General features: G+C 44.3%; 1 protein-coding gene across 2 annotated transcripts in view; it reads right to left on the bottom strand.

The window, feature by feature from the left end:
* The window catches only part of LOC137428979 (zona pellucida-binding protein 2), a 34253-nt gene extending 17698 nt beyond the window's left edge, over positions 1–16555 (bottom strand). Inside the window, exons 1-3 of one of the 2 annotated variants that reach the window (XM_078780891.1) lie at positions 16387–16555; positions 13836–13937; positions 656–775 (exon numbers count right to left, since the gene is read on the bottom strand). In XM_078780891.1, coding sequence (XP_078637017.1) covers positions 656–775; positions 13836–13937; positions 16387–16453 — 289 coding nt within the window. In that variant the 5' untranslated portion in view covers positions 16454–16555. Of the gene's footprint in view, positions 1–655; positions 776–13835; positions 13938–15915; positions 16117–16386 lie in introns of those variants that run through there. The other variant, XM_068118916.2, reaches the window with a different exon arrangement.
* Between the last annotated feature and the right edge of the window lie 1456 nt (positions 16556–18011).

Below are 18011 nucleotides of genomic sequence, written 5' to 3'. Positions count from 1 at the left end.
TCTTTCCCCTGCCGATTTTCCTCCTTCCTCCTCCTCCTCTTCCTCTTCCAGTTTCTTTGCCACGTTTTTCTTTTTCTCCACGAGCATTTATTTTTTTACCTTTTACTAAAGTCATCTCCATTTCACACAGAAATCTCAACAATATTACCTGAAACTAAAAATCCTACAAGTATATAATAACAACAAAGGCGGAAGTGACAAATCCGTCACACTTAACACAGAGCTTGTCCAAGGTGGAAAACCCCCTTGGGGAGGGGGAGGGGTTAATGAAGTTGATACAACCTCTGTCACGTGACCCCAACTTCCCCTGCCAGGTTTGTCCGTCACGTGACTCCAAGCGACGATTCTTTTGGATGCTTGCATGAGGAATGCAATTTCAGCACGACATCAAAGCAATCTCTAGCAGCTGAACACACATGTCACATGGTCACACTGTAGGGATAGATGGTGCTTCAAAGCGTGGTTGTAGAAAACAACCGTGAGTCGTTAAACCTGGAGGTACGGGAAAGGGCAGGCTCAGGGTCTATGGTTAGAGAGTTCACATGGTTTGAAAAGACGACATTGGCCTTGTAAGGGTTCTCGCAGTCTAAGATTTACAGGCTTTAAGTGTGAAATGAAAGGTCAAAGTGAAATGCACAATAACCGCAACACTGACCCGAGTAAATCTTTCCGTAAGGCCCGTGCCATTCCACTTGGGGGCTCCCCATGTCCTTGTGGTGTTTCAAAGGACACAGGATCGGTGCGCTTGAACCATGCAGGCGAACATACACTTTCACTGCCACAGGGATTGAAGCGGGAAGGACCACAAGGTTAACCGAGGAAGCGTGTTGAAAAGGGGACACAGTATAACTGAAAGGAACAAAACAAATGATTGAATAGAGGAAACATAATCTAAAAAAACATCTTATAAATACATGTAAACCTTGGAATATTAAGCATGGTTAACAACAGTCAATTACACAACGATCGGGGATGCCTCTTCGTGGTGGTTGTACCCCCAACACTAGTCGGGAGCCAAATCTTCCCCATTCTTCGTCAGGGCAGCGCAGTCACGGTCAGAGTGCTGATCGGTACCCATGGACCGGCCTTTTCCCTCTTGGTGTGTGTGTGTGTGTGTGTGTGTGTGTGTGTGTGTGTGTGTTCCTCTCCCTCTAACGCTGTGGTGGCCCTGACTTTGCTGTGGTGGCCCTGTTAGGTGGGGGTACACCATCCTGGATGTGGGGGATATCTGGGTCGCTCCTGTGAGATCGACCGGCTGCCTCCATGCCACAGGCTTGTTCGAGAGAACTGTCCGGGGCTATACAACAACAACAACAACAACACTAAATTGTTTGCATTATATATACTAGGGCATTGCCCGTACTATATCTATATCTAAAATTATATCCCCCCCCTCTATTTACATGAAATGGTTTGGTCCAAAGCGAACGGCTTGCGAGTACGGTGACAATCCCCCCCCTCTATTTACATGCAATGGTTTGGTCCAAAGCGAACGGCTTCCGGAGTTTGGTAAAGAAATCGCCATCGCGTGCACAAACGCGCAGGAAAGCGAATGAATCGCAAATTCGGTTTTATTAGTTTTAAAACATAGTTTAACGCCAACATAGTTTGCAAACGTGAAATAAATGAATACGCTCTCAAATGTGCCATCCGAGGCAGAGTGTGTCCTCCACGTTCGGCACACGCGATCGTTCGCTGCTCTCTGATTGGTTGAATCGTTTTTTGGACATAGCTCGGTAAGTAATTGTCCGATTAATATGAAACCTTGAAAAGGCACATCCTCGGGTCCCCAGCAATATACCTGGCAAGTTAAAAGTATATCGGACCCGTGGTTGTCGAGAAACAGCGGTCACAGACAAACAGACGTACAAACGTACAGACGTACAAACAGAGATTACTGGAATTATAGATAGATATATATATGTATATATACACATATATATATATATATATATATATATATATATATATATATATATATATATATATATATATATATATATATATATAAAAATAAAGCAGTAAAGTATGTTTGTTTGTTTGTTTGTCCTCTAACTCGAGAACTACTCATCGCAGAGCAAAACCAAAGGCATATTCGGAATCAGTACGTCTCAGAGCAACTACAGCACACCTTAAAATTAAAAAGACTTCGCGTTTTAAAATTATGACGTCATCAGCGTATTTCGGAACGTTACTTTTTCAACTTCATATTCGGCATCAGTCCGTCCCAGAGAAACTTCGTAACGTTAATTTTTCAACTTCATCCGATTGACATGGGACCAACGGCATGTGACAGAGAGTGAAACATTTATTTGACGACAATGACTTCCGACTTCCGGGTTCGGAATGCGGGACCAATGCCATTTGACAGGGAATAAAAAATACATGCGACATTCGATTGACAATGACTTCCGACTCGACTCCCCCCTCCCCTCCCCTCCCCCCTCCCCTTCTCCCCTCCCCTTCCACTCTCCCCCGCCCGGCAATGCCGGGTACTTCTGCTAGTATATATATATATATATATATATATATATATATATAGTTGCGGTCCTCGGGGGTCGGCGCTCCCCTTATCAAGGGGGGGGGGGGGTAATCCCCTTGTCTTTTTAGCTGGCCGCCCCGAGTCCTGGAAGTTATAACGTCCTTCCCGGCGCGGCGTTAGGTAGGGTTTGCTAGGCCTAGGGGTTCGCTGCTACATAAGTACTTACGCCCGCCGGAAACGACGGAATAACTCCCGCTTGAACCACGGATAAGATGGAAAATGCCGAGCGGTTAGCAATCCGAGATCAGAGCTATTATATTAACAATGACTAAACCCGATTATAGCGGTTCCTAATCGTGCCACAGGTACTCAATTGAAAGAAAGGACGGATGCGATCGGATTAGGGAAAACCAAGAAAGAACAAGGTAATTTATTTACAAACCAAAAAGAAGAGGAAAGGAAAGAATGTACAGGAAGAAGAAGAAGCAGGACACAGGGCAGTCTTAAAGCAGTCTTATTCTACGACCCCAGACAAACATACGCACTCACATGGGGATTGCAGCTGGTAGGGTGGAAGGTCCAGGTCGATGGTCCGGTGATGAGGTCCGGCTCCAGGTGTCTCCAGTCCAGTGGGTGAAAACCGGGTAGGCAGCTTCGCGCGTATCGTGGAATGTGACCGGACCTTACATATGGCGGGGGGGGGGGGGGGGGGGAGGCTGGTGTCCTTCAGCGTACGTAATAATTGTATGGCTGTGACAAACGCACCCTCTCCAAAGTTCTCTTATAACGCCAGCGAGTGAGTCCTTACGCAATGTGCGCTCCTGGATCAGTCCCGTTACAAGAGGTTCTTCTGCGCAGTACCATAGAAAGCAGTCCTTCAACAAGGCACCTTTCCCAATAGTCCGGTTACAATCAGACGTCTCCACGCAGTCCCCTGCAGTCCCCTCCAGTCCCCTCCAGTCCCCTCCAGTCCCCTCCAGTCCTCTCCAGTCCTCTCCAGTCCTCTCAAGTCCGCCGCCGTATATCTTCTCAAGTCCGTAGTAGGGCTTTGCGCTCGCGCTTTTATAACGCGAGCCAAGATTACTCCGCCAGCCAAAAAGCCACGCCCTTCGGCGAACTCACCTCAGCCCTGGTTGGTTGGTGAGGGCTTACCGGTCATGCCCTGATGGTGAGTTGACGTGGCCACACCTTGTTCCTGGCGTCCCGCCCCTTCTTCCTTGAGCCTGACCGCATGGTCAATGGCGGCGCCTGAGCGAACGCTAAGGCACCGACTGTAGGGGCGCGCAATGGCGGCGCTTGTAGAGGGAGGTCGCAAAATGAACGAAAGGGCCTACTCCTTATTTGATTGATGCAACGCAGATTCAACTATTGGAAACACAGCCTTAACTAACACATAATAATGAAATAACTGAGTTCCTATGGTGGCCTACGTGTTGCTGTGGCCTAACTAAGGGTGCTACCTTTAACCTTTAATGTCATATTTACAAGTGATTATTATTTACAAAAGTGTGGGTTCTAAAACCGCAACAATATATATATATATATATTTATATATATATATATATATATATATATATATATATATATATATATATATATAAAACTTTTATTTTGAGTGTGCAATGGTCAAACAGGGTCTAAAGTGTAAGAGTTTCATTTGTATTGTTTTTTTTGCAAAGCTAATGATATTGTTAATTTCCTCTTCATCTCATAGGGTTTGCTTCAGAGGTTCTTCTCGGTGTCGTGACTTTGTTTTTATGCCCATGGAAGAGGCCACACACAGACCATCGGAACATTTTGTGTAAATCCTTCAGTGCTCATGTTGGCTTAGAGCCTGGTGTTGGCTTAGCGGTTAGGGTGCCGGCTTGGGATCCTAGGATCCTGGGTTCGAATCCCGGTCGATCGCTGAATTAACGTCAGGGGGGTTGACTCAGCCTGTCATCCTTCCGAGGTCGGCAAATTGAGTACCAGCTTGCTGGGATGAATGATCACGGTGTGTACCCCGATTTAGAATAGGTACACGGTATCCCTGCGCATCGTAAGAGCGTGACCAAGGGTTGGCGTCAGGAAGGGCATCCTGCCATAAAAACATTGCCTCAAACAGGGAACCATGATTGTCATGGGGCCCGCAAGGCTAACCCCCGCTCTAGCGGGGAAAAATGGCATTAAAACGATCATTCATATTCATTCTTCAGTGCTCGTGTTGAGCCACATTCTAAAGCCACACACAAATGTAGAAAAAGAAGAATGACTGCACTGTGGTCACAACCTGCGATAAAAATCAGGTAACGGGCCGATTGGGAAACACACATTTTAAACATTCTTAAAATATGAACAACACGATTGGGAAACATACATTGAATGCGCTATTAAAAGATTAACTGGACACCTCTCATCCAGGTCACCCTTTGCTACAGTTACATCAGAACGAGCCGATTCGTCACATGGTCACAGATTGTTTAACCCAAGTATGGGGCTATTCAACAATTTATGCAACGCTATGTTTTTTAGGGAGGTGCATACCGTGCTGCTGACGGGCTTGTTTAAACCTTACTAATAATTTTTATTCAACATATGATTACAGACAGACCCTGGTGTTGGGCTAGCGGCTAGGGTGCTGGCTTATGATCCTAGGATCCTGGGTTCGAATCCCGGTCGATCGCTGAATTAACGCCAGGGGGGTTGACTCAGCCTGTCATCCTTCCGAGGTCGGCTAATTGAGTACCAGTTCACTGGTAATTCCCTGTTTGTCGTTAAAGGCGGCGAAAAGGGTTGGCGTCAGGAAGGGCATCCGGCCGTAAAACATTGCTTCAAAAAGTGGACCAAAAAACAACAATAACCACGGTTCCCGAAAAAGGCCAACCCCCGCCTTGCGGGGAAAAATGGCCTCTAAAGGTGGTTATTTTATATTATTTATATATATGATTACAGACAGGTATTTTCTTCATCGTGAATAACACTCGACCCAAACAAAGCCAATGGAAATCTGACGCAATAAATCCGGGCAGTGTATAATCAGCAGAGGCCTACAGGGCTGACGTCTTAGGCCCATCAGAAAACCAAGATGGCGGCCATATTATTTATTCTGGGTGCCATGGTGGGTGGAGTCAAGAAACAAATGCGGGTGAGGCCCGGCAGCTGTCCGCCAATGGGTGCACATTTCAAAAATCGAACCCAACAATGAACCTCGGTAACAACAACCATGCAGAGCCTCAAGTGAATGAAGACCTTTCATAAGATCGATGATGAACAAATGGACAATGCTACTGATTGGTCTGTAATCAGATGAGCTTATGGTCAATTGTCTCAACGAATAGTTTCGAGCATTGTAAGAAGGTGTCATGGTTGTGACATGGCAAGTTGCTAGGTGCGGATTGATGAATTCTGTGTTTCGGGGCTTGTGATCCACTAGTTTCTGGGATTCAAATACCCACAGACTGACAACTCTCATTTCATGTTTGTCTGGACTGCGTAAAAAATAGAAAAATCCAAACACTTGCTTCCTCAATCACACAGACAGGCCTTTTACATCTGTCGACATTTTAATCCCTTTTGGCACAGTGCCACAGAAGAAACTCACAAAGTGGGTCCATTTTCTCGTTTTCCCCAGTTTGTATTTTGTGCTCTGTGTTTGGTTCAATCAATCAATATATGATATGGAGCTTTTACATCCGTCTTCAGGAATGATCACGCACAACATTTTAAAATGTGCTACAGCGAAACGTTCATAGTATCGTTTATCGCAAATGTTCATTCATTCAGTCCATTCTCACTGAATGATGCCTCGCTACGTAGACGATGTGCGCAAACCAGCTCACCACCATACCTCGACCAACCCCTCTGTACTTAGACCTTCCTATAGTTCATATTTTAGCCGAATCTAGATTCAATGTTTTTAAAAGTGACACCAGAGAACTGTCCAGGGTCGAGTCCCAAACCAAAACCAAAGAAAGATGGGGGAATGTAATAATTAAAGGAGATCTTGACGATTGATTCATGACTTGAATTGTTGCATGTTGATCCAAGTCAGGAACACTGCTGCGGAGGCTGTTCCAAAGAAAGGCAGTTCAGGAAAAGAAGGATAAGGCATGGCGACTGGTACGGAGGGAAGAGAGGACAACGTAGAAAGGGCGATGAGTAGAAGCTAGATGGGTGTTACAAACAGAGTGAAGAGGAAGAGGGACAGAAACAGAGAGTTTGACAGAGCACGGACTGGGACTGTCGTAGTAGAGGTGGAAGAGGCACAGGGAAGAAACTTTATGACGGTGGGCCAAACGTTGGAGATGGCTAGACAAAGTAGGTTCGTTAATCAGTTGGACAGCATTGGTCTGGACATAATCCAGAATACCGATGACTTATGGAGGAGCGCCACCCCAGACATTGGAACAGTATTCCATCACCGGTTTGAGTTAGGATTTGTAGAGGGTGAGAAGCCGACGGGAGTTAAAGTCGTTGCAAGTTCTGAGGAGGAAATCAAGTTTATCGGAGGTAGATTTGGCGACATTGAGGATGTGAGGCTGTTAGACATTTCTTGAAATGGTGACACCAAGCATATTAATAGAGGACTCCTGGAATTGAGAGCTGTTAAAGAGAAGGAGGGGTGACTGTGCTAGTCTTATGAGGGATTTAATATTGGACTGATTGAAGGAGATACGGTTGTTGGAGCCCCAGTAGAGATTGACATTGGGATCACAACTGATGGAGGCAACAGTTGAGAGGCAATCGACAGCCAGGGGACTGGTGGGAGGTGTACTGGGATTTATAACTGATGGAGGAATTGAGGGTGGAGTTGTCAGCAAAGGAATGGGCAGGGTTAGTAACTGTGAAGAAGTCATTGATGAAAAGAAGAAAAAGGAAGTACTCCTGGCTCTGGGGGGTTGCTTGTGTACATCTCTCTTCTACGGCCAAACTTTTGATTTTCCTGTTCTATATGTTGAGACCCTTGGAAAAAATCTGGGTAACACTCCCAGATCAAGTACGTTTTTTCTGCACACCCCAATACGTGATTATGACTTGAGGCCAATTAGCCGAAATAGCAAAATTCAGTTTTCATGGAATAATTCAAGAGTAGGCAGCTTTAGATTCAAATGTAACATTTATTTATCATGTTTAGACATAACTAACACATTTTTAGCATGGTTCAATACTATAAACTGTCTTTTTTAGAAGAAAAAAACCGTCATTTAGCTTTTTTTTCTCCAAAAATCACTTTCAGTTTGAAAGGCGCTCAAAATCCGATCACCTCTCATACACCCAATTATGTAGATAAAGCAACCAAAATTTGTCAGAAGCTTCCTTATGAAGCCCTTTAATAGGGATAAACATGGGTTTCTTTGTGGCTTATCAGTCTTTCACATTTTATATTTTCAGCATATGGTCCGACCTTGCCGATTTTTACAGCCGTACAAACGTAACTAATATCCATTTTTTGTTTTTCAGGCGTGGCCGCTGACGATGGAGTCTGTTACTCTCTCAGGACCGCCCGAAGACAGTTCGTTTGATGCGACTAACTGCATCATCTGCCAGAAAAGCGCGGGGGATAAAACTGTGAGCACAACTAATGGTTGCAAAAGGATACGAGAAGCAAGTTACATCCACAATGATCAAGTTTCCAAACGGCTTAAGCTGGTTAAAGGAGATGGGTTTGTTTATCATGTGACCAATGACTGTTACAAAAAATACACCATGACTTCAGTTCTCAATAGGAAAAGGAAGAGTCTCGCTGTATGCCAAGACCTGTCCCGTTCTGAGCAGGAAGAAGATAGAAGTACTCGTTCTAAGGCCGTCCGACATCCACCGAATACAGAGACGTCCACAACAGCCTTACGTCAAGTGAAGTGTATTATCTGTGACAGTAAATCACACAAACAACAGTACATGAAATATCGCATTAGTGAATCAGGCCGTGCTTCAGCATTTCTGGCTGCGACAAACTTCTTTCAAGATGATGTGTTCACCCGAACGTGCGACCTTCAAGATGCGCATTCTGTGTTTGGAGCAGATCTGTACTACCACAGGGACTGCATGACTAAATACTTGTATAAGTATGACTCTCGTGATAAAGCTTCCATACCAAAAGTGTCTGAGAAACAGCTTGCTTGGAATCAGGTTGTTAAAGAGTTAGAGCAAGGCCTAAAAGAAGGGAGGGGTTATGAACTTAGTGCTATCAGAGACTCTTTGAACAATATTGATGACAAATGTAACTTTCGTAATAGAGATGTAAAAGTTTTCTTGTTGAACACTTTTGGTAATGAGATTGATTTTACATATCCCAGTTCGTTCAAAAAATCAATGATGGTATTCAGTGTTCCAAAGAAAGTGTTAGCTGAGCGCATTCGTTCCCTTGATCCTGTTCAGGTATGCGCTGGTGTGATTAGGAAGGCTCTAGATGAGTATGATTTTGGCCTTGATGATAGCTTTTGTGATGCGCATGATCTAAAGCATTCCTTGAGCGAGATGAATATCCCTGAATCTGTACTACGTTTTTTCAGTCATTTGTACAATTTCAATCCTGACACATATGCAAAAGCAGCCGAAGCTGTCATGACAGAAAGTGATGAACCAGTTGATGAGGATGAAGAAGATGATGATGACTACGATACCGGTAGCAAGCCATCAGGTAACAGCCTCTCCACACAGCGTTGCAGAAAGATACAATCTGTCTTCCAAGTCATGTACTATATCCATCACTGCGGTAGAAAGAGAACTCCAATGCATATTATGAATGCGGAATCAGTTCATGGTCTTGGGCGTGGTGGCAAAATTGTAACTACAGTTCTAAACCATGGAGGACTAGCAATCAGCTACCCGGAGCTGCGTAGGTACCAACATGACCTTGCCACGTTTACAGCACAGCACAACAACGATCGCGTTTCACTGCCGTCACACTTTGATCCTGGGCAATTCACCTCCGGTGCAATTGACAACTGGGACCATGAGGGGGCAAATGTATCTGAACATGACACTGTGACTGTTCTCTACCAAGACAAACCCCCGTCGTCGACCAGTAAACCAAAGATTTCTGACACGCAGGTCACACATGGTCCACAGTCATTCAGTTTAATATTAAAATGCCAGGTACTGTCCGACTTTCACAAGCCTGCACGCCGTGCTGACATCCCAGCAACTTACAAAGTGGCCGAACTGCCTTACACTTCCTCCGAAGCCGATGCAGCAAAACTGAAGGATATTTCTTGGTCCCTCGCACGCTTGAACGTCATGCATGATGAAGTGTCCATCTACCCCGAGTCACAAACAATGCCATCTTGGAGTGCTAGCAACTCTGTTTGGACGGAGGAGGCCATCCCATTAAAGAATCTTGCATTTGTGCCTGTTCTGCCGCATCCAGTTACAGAGTACGCGACAGTTTATACGGCTATGAAGAACTTTATGGACATTGGTTCTCAGCTGACTCAAAATGAGATACCAATGTATTGTGATGAAGGTGTTTATTGCATCGTCCGTGATATACAACTGCTGAGACCAGAGGAATTCAGGACCCTGGTTCCATGCCTGGGAACGTTTCACTTAGTGAAAACTGTTTTGAAATGTATTGGCAAACTCCTGGATGGAAGTGGCGCGGACATCACATGGTTGCAGGCTGGTGTTTTTGGTCCAACTGTCATCGAGAATTCTGTTCTACATGGAGGTCACTACAGCCGCTGTCTTGAGGGTATGCAGCTCCTTGCTGAAGCCTTTGAACGCCTCCAGTACAAAGAATTCTTCTCCGAGAAAGGCATCGACCAATATACACGAGCTTGCCATCCTGACGAACCTCCAGTCTAGTGTCAAGGAGAAATGCATCACAGATAGTCAGAAGTATATGGTTCAGTTTGCTGATGCATCAAAAACGTTGGTCGAAGATTTGAACAGATTCATCCAAACACGGTCTGATACCAATGAAAACTTCAAGTTCTGGACTCAGTTCTTGCAAATGATGGATATTGTCCGTGATCTGTTGAGAGCTGATCGTGAAGGGATTTGGGAACTGCATCTTGACGCTGTCCAGCGTGCATTGAACCTGTTTGCGGCATTCGATTCGACCAACTACTTGCGATGGTGTTCTCTCTACCTTGAAGACATGCGACGTCTACCTGAGACTGCACCATCAGTTCATGAACAATTTGCCAAAGGCAATTTTTCAATCAGAGAGATACCCGGCCGATTCACCGCTGTTGGAGGAGACCAGAAATTAGAGCAAAGCATTAACCTTTCATCTAAGTGCAGCGATGGAGTCATTGGACATGCAAAGCAAAAACAGTATGTCGCCCAGTGGGACCTAATATACCATGAAATGATGGCAGTGAAGAACCTACATCGGCAATACAGTGATGTGATTGACAGGACACATGAGACTTACAGCCACCACGAATCATCTCAAGCCACAACGAACTGCAAAGAAGGACATATTCAGGAGATGATGAGATTCATTGAAGAGAAGGGGTCCCCTCTGTCTCTAGACGCTTCCAAAACACTACAAAACTTTGTGACAAAAGAGGTTATGTCCGATGATATAAAAACTGACATGCTCAATGCCTTTTCAAAAGGAAAAGAGAAGTACCTGAAATTCAGAAAGGAAAGGTTTGTCACCAAGACTGAACGAATAAGCAGTACCATTCACCGCACAAACTTGAAGACGATGAAAACTCTTCGAAAGAAGCCACAGAAGACTACCAAGACGACAGTGAAGGAGATGAACATCGCTGAGAGAAACATAGAAATAGCTCGGGAGCGTGGCCTCACCACTGATGATCTCTTAAAGTACGATGTTGTTCCCTCCCCAGTGTTGTTTGATGATGCAGGAATGATGACTAAACCAGCAAAGAGCCAGCTACTGAAGGAGTTGGAGACGCACCTAAAACCGGAAGAATTTACATATAGTCATCGGAAAGACGCATCATTTGTAGTTGACATCATGGCCACAATCCGAAAGGTTAATGTTACGAAACTCTCCAAATTCAATGACCTTCTATCAAATTTCATGTCATTTTCGGCCATATATCATCGGTTTGGGCGGACTGACTATGTCTTTGACATGTATTCTGATGACCCATCAGTGAAGGACAGCGAGAGGAAAAGGCGAAGTGACACTCTACCCATCGAATATACTTCAATAGAGCCATCAACACCACTACCTAAGGATATGAACACATTCTGGCCTTCCAACAACAACAAACTTCTCCTTGAAAAACTGATCTACAGCCATGTTCGTTCAAATATTGCAAATACCGGTCAGTACCCAACTGTACTCGGACAGGTGACCAGAGAGAACGAGGATTGGAAATGTATGAAAATGCACAACGGAGATGAGAGCGCACTGGTACACCTTCAATCCACATTTGAAGAGGCGGATCTTCGCATACTCCTTCATGTTTTGGACGCGCTCAAAGAAGGACACAAAATATGTGTTGTCATCTCCAATGATACTGATGTAGTTGTTGCCTTGCTCCACCACATGCCTGTCTTTCTCCAACATGACCTAGAGGAGCTGTGGGTACGAGCTGGAGTTGGAGATAGCACTCGGTATGTGCCCCTTCATACCTTGTTCGAGCGCATCGGATGTCAACTCTGTGCTGTTCTTCCTGCCGTACACAGTCTTACAGGATGTGATATCACTAGCAAAGTTGGGACCAAGAAAGCCGCCTTGAATGCCGAGCCAGAAAAGTTATTGAAGCACTTTGGAGGGTTGCCGACCCTTTCTCAGCCTTTGATCAAGAATGCAGAATCCTACTTGGTCAAAGTACTGAAACCAAAAAGCGATGCGAAGAAATTTTCGAACTTGCGTGCAGAGATCTTCCATCATGTCAAAGGGAGTTCTCATCACAACCTGCCACCAACCAGCCAAGGTCTCCTGCCACATATGAAGCGTAGCTTTTTCAATGCCTACAATATCATGCATGCTTTGGAGCTTCATCAAGATTCTGAAAATGTGATCGCACTTAAGCCAGAGGATTGTGGTTATACACATGACAAGGAACAGCTGATACCTGAGACAACGTGGAAAACTCTAGAATCACATTGGACAGTTGTCTGTTCATGCACTAAGTGTGCCAGGTCAACATGCCCCTGTAGAACCACCATAGTCAAATGTGTAAATTTTTGTCATTGCAAAAAGGCTTCCCCTGATGCCTGCAAGAATCCTGTCGCTTGATAAAGAGTACATGTATTGAAGTTGCACGGGTGGTAAATGGTGGTAACTGACAGCACGCGCTTCCTTGTTATGACAGTTATATTGGGTTTGTGGACATGTTATGATTTTAATTCATGAATCCTTAAGCTATGTAAGTGTAATAGTTTTGCTTAAGCTGAATTTTGAGCGAAATTTAGTCAACATCATTGCCAGGAGGTGTTTGGCGGCCATTTTGAAATTATGCAAATTAGGTATATTCAAAAGGGGTTGATTATGGTTCCAAGGAATAGCTTGCTATCAAAAACCCATACATAGACACCAAAATCAGCCGAATATCACACTTACTTCTAAAGTTAGACCAATTTAACCAATTTTGGTTTATACCGCTTTTTGGGGTAGGGGTAACCTTTGTTAACATTTGACCCCACTGTCACTATACAATATAATGAATCATAAATATGATGCATGGAATTATTAAAGGGCTTCATAAGGAAGCTTCTGACAAATTTTGGTTGCTTTATCTACATAATTGGGTGTATGAGAGGTGATCGGATTTTGAGCGCCTTTCAAACTGAAAGTGATTTTTGGAAAAAAAGAAACTAAATGACGTGTTTTTTTCCTAAAAAAGACAGTTTATAGTATTGAACCATGCTAAAAATGTGTTAGTTATGTCTAAACATGATAAATAAATGTTACATTTGAATCTAAAGCTGCCTACTCTTGAATTATTCCATGAAAACTGAATTTTGCTATTTTGGCTAATTGGCCTCAAGTCATAATCACGTATTGGGGTGTGCAGAAAAAACGTACTTGATCTGGGAGTGTTACCCAGATTTTTTCCAAGGGTCTCAACAATATAGAACAGGAAAATCAAAAGTTTTGCCGTAGAAGAGAGATGTACACAAGCAACCCCCCAGAGCCTATACTAAAGGGCAAGATGACAGAACCTGAAAGGACACCAGAAAGAAGATGATCATTGATCATCGAGGAAGGAAGCTGGAAACCCAGGTGCTGAACTGAAGCAACCGAGGTCATTACTGAGGTCATTAAGTGGGCCTAGCAACTCGACAGCTCTTACGACTCGTTTGTAATGCATTGGATATCGGACCTTACAGGAGTGGCGGAAACCCAATCCCGTAAGAGGTCAAACATATGAATTGTTCTCCAAGACGACATCAATTGCCCTTTATCAGACCGAATGTTGACGCAGAAATATGGACTAACCCGTTCTCCATTGGCTGCCATAAATAGGTCCTTGAACATCAGGATGTGCCTCTTCCACGGTCTGCAGTGACTCCAGTAATGTGGTGCCAAGATCCACCATGCCTGTCAAGGTGTTGCATGGTCGTCAGCCACACAAAGTATATGATCATTATTCATAGGTCAATGAGGCATACCCTTATCGTTATGATATATGCGAGTTATCATACTCGTACGTAACACCAGTTATCAGGTTAACAATGCATTTTTTTATTTAATGCTTACGGTATGTGTTGCAACACTGACTATATGCAATAATAACAAAATAACATGATTACTGCTTAGCAATGGGATTGTAGCAACAAGAATAGCATAAAATTACTCTGATAAGAAATCACATGTGCGTCATTTAAAACAAAACAAACAAAAAAACATGAGGTATCCCTTCTGATTATTTCTTGATAAGAAAATGTGTAAATTAAGAAAATGTGTCCCCATCTACTATCCATAAAACTCAACATCATGAAAATCGGAGGAAAATTATTGAAGTTATGATAAAAAGGTGTTTTTTGTTCATCATTAGGTCTCAATCCGAAAAAGTAGGTCAAGGACACGAAACAAATATCAGGTGCATAACCCCAGTGCAGGTATGATACAAGAACATTCTGGAAGGTCAAGCGGTCTTTGAGATTCCACATGGCAAAATTGATATATGACAAAAACCGCATTGTTTTTTTTCAGCCCGCAATTTGACCTTGACCTTTAACCCAGAGGACTGTGATGTAAATTGAGGGCAAATGCACCTTGCTCTAGGCTATCTAGATAGGGCAATTTTGTTTGATCAGACAAACCTCAGTCAAGTTATGGTGAAGAATGTTAAAATGCCTATAATTAGGTGATGACCTTAAAATAGGTCAAGGTCAAAAAAATATGTCAATCCCACATACTTTAAATTTGCAATATTTGTGCAAAATTCCATTCCAAAAGTCCCTGCCGGCTCCCAGATTGAAGATACAGTTCGGAAATATGGGGAGTTGAGAATGCAAGAAAAAAAACAAAATCGAATATATGATTCTTCAGTACTCATAGGGGTTTAAGAAAATCATATGGTGCCATTAAAAATTGGGGGCATTAATTGTAGAAACAAACCCTATACCCTACTATGCTCTAGGTGGAGACTTAATATATGGGAGTCAAAAGGGGGAGCCACCCCTCCAATCCAAACCTATTCATGAAACTTCCACTGTGCATTTCATGGGTGGGGTAAAGGGGGTTTTGCATGTTTGTAGATTTAAAAAAAATTAGGATGAAAAGTAGAAGTAACAATAAACCTATGAACTGCACGTTTCAATGACGTCACCTGTTTCAGTAAAATTGAAGAAATAGCCACCAATCGTTTTCAATCCGACTACGGTGGCCACCTTTGGATGCATTCTGTTTGCAAGTGACTTGCTTATGACTCACCAAGCATCTCACTTGATTGCTTGCTTCGCTGGCCAAGTGGTAGATACGGAATGGTTGGCTTGGCAAGCGATAGCAAGCAGCTTGCTTACCACTCGCCAAGCACTTCCCTTGATTGCTCACCAAGTGGTTGATACGGAATGGCTGGCTTGGCAAGCGATAGCAAGCAGCTTGCTTACCACTCGCCAAGCACTTCCCTCGATTGCTCACCAAGTGGTTGATACGGAACGGTTGGCTTGGCAAACGATAGCAAGCGGCTTGCTTACCACTCGCCAAGCATCTCCCTTGATTACTTGCTTTGCTGACCAGGCGGTTTAAACGGAACGGCTGGCTTGGCAAGCGATAGCAAGCGGCTTGCTTACCACCCACCAAACTCCCTTGATTACTTGCTTTGCTGACCAGGCGGTTTAAACGGAACGGCTGGCTTGGCAAGCGATAGCAAGCGGCTTGCTAACGGAACACACCACGACAGCAGCCTCAACAGCAAACAATGCAGTTATTCCGATGTTCATGAATATAATAAGGTTAAAATAGAAAACTATCAAAGGTCAAGGCATAAAACTAAATGATAACTTAAATGGTGGTTACAATCATCGTGTTTTAGGTTTAATGAGGTTAACGTGCACTGTAACTGTACTCTTACCTCCGTAAAAGATGAAGATCAACGTGAAGGATAAAGAACTATGAAGTAGCATACTAATGATAACTACTATCCCAGAAACATTTGTACAGCACTAACATCTCTTTATAACGCTGTAAAATCGATCAATCAGGTATATTATTGAAAGACAAATCGAGCTGAATCATTGGGTTATGTACAGTATATATACAGTAACCCTTATCTTGGTTTCCAAGGTAACAAACCGACTCCGCACATTTGTTTAATTTTAAAGCCGATTTGTTTGTTAGTTATACAAGTCTTGTATATTTTGGAGAACGTTAATAAGGTTATACATAATTACGTATATCAAAACAATATAAATACGAATCAATAATTTACTAACCCCGCTTCGCCTATACACCGCCTATCATCAGCAGCATACGGGACAGAAGGATATTCCTGTAATTATCCAGTCTTCTCCACAATGTCTGGTATACATGACAGTTTACGTACCATTTGTGCATGCGTTAGGGACTTGTGCATAGACTGGACACAAGAGGGGGGAGCGTGGAGAAGACATCGATATATATACACTGGATGCGGCTTCGCCCTCTATAGTGTAGCGAGTTCAGGAATCTCCTTCAACTCAAGTGGTTTATTAAAGACGATTCCAAGCTCTCACAGAGCACACGGCCATCATGACGAGCCGCCATTAACCACCGAAGCCACGCCCCCAGACGTCACTACGCAGTACGTAGTACCAATCACAACATCTCCCTTTCATTGAAATTATTATGTTTGTATGCAACAAAACACTACTAAACGAAATCAAAATAATAAACACAATCAGACACAACTTGAACCACACATAGATGGGATCTGGGGTTACTGTTATAACTCTTAACCAAAATGTAATTACTGCTCAGTATGAGTATGATTAGCTAAGACACAGAATCATTCCAATCAACGGATTGTCTCTGCACCAACATTACAAGGGCTGATTTCTGGTGGTCGTTATTCACTATCACGATATCTCAACGGTTTTCGAATCACACGGCCTGATCTGGTCGAGTACGGAGAGTTGTCCGGCCTTGTTGTCTCAGCACTCTCGTCATCCTTGGAGCTGGAGCAGCCATTAGTCTCCATTGCTGAAGCGTCGTTGTTGAAATGTACGTGTCGAGCAGTTGGTAGACTTTGATGTGTTGGTTGGGTCGGTTCGTCCTTCCACTTGGCGCCACAATCGGGTGGATGAAGTTCACGCAAGTGTGCCCTGGTTCTTTGAAGACGCGTCCCGTTAGGCGTCTGTACTGTATACGAGCGAGGTTCATCACAGCGGGCCACAACTTTCCCGGGGTACCATTGGTGCGTGTCCTTGTTCAGAATCCGAACCCGATGTCCAATAACCAGCCCGAGCATCTAATTTTGAGAATATCGTGGCGTCAGCAAATTCTGGGTTCAGCTCGTCTAATGTCGGTATTTTATGTGGACACCTCTTCAGCCAAGAGTTTAGGCGTTTCGGATCGAGACATACTCTTAAGCTCCCATCTTTCTTTACACTATTACAGATGGAAGAGCACCAATCCGTATGATAGTCCACTTTCCTGATGATACCCTGTTTTTCCATTTTCATTAGTTCCTCCTTCAACTTCCCTTTGTTGTGAACACTACACTTCCTTGGTGCGTCTATCGATGCCTTTGCATCAGGCTTTAGATGAAGCTAAAGCGCGGCGTTACGCGCGCTGCTTGTGAGCAAGGAGGAAGCGGACAAGCGGTAACTTATAAACGTCTTTATTTCAGGAGCTCACTGTAACACTGGGCACTGGCCCGCTCCGGGCTGGGCGCCCGGTGTATATCATGAGGCCACGCCTACCCCTCGGGCGTGGCCACCGCCCACTTGGTGCGCGGAATGATGTCACCACGCCAGTGGGCTTTTGTGTCCGCCACACGCGCCCCCCCAGAATTCCCGCGCACCTGGAGGGCCAGTTTGCGGGGCAGACGAATGACCCGGCCGAAGCGCCCCCTGGCGATCGGCGGCGTCCGGGGTGCAGGGATGCCAGGTGGGATGCCCCTGGCTGCCCCTGGGATGGGTGCAGGACCGGGGGGCGGCGTGGCGGCGGGGCTGGGCGGTGCCGGGGGTC

Source organism: Myxine glutinosa, chromosome 6 (genome assembly GCF_964187855.1).
Source record: "Myxine glutinosa chromosome 6, kmMyxGlut1.1, whole genome shotgun sequence".
Classification (NCBI taxonomy): domain Eukaryota; kingdom Metazoa; phylum Chordata; class Myxini; order Myxiniformes; family Myxinidae; genus Myxine; species Myxine glutinosa.
The sequence above is the reverse complement of the archived record's forward strand: the minus strand, read 5'-3'. Positions and strand labels throughout refer to the sequence as shown.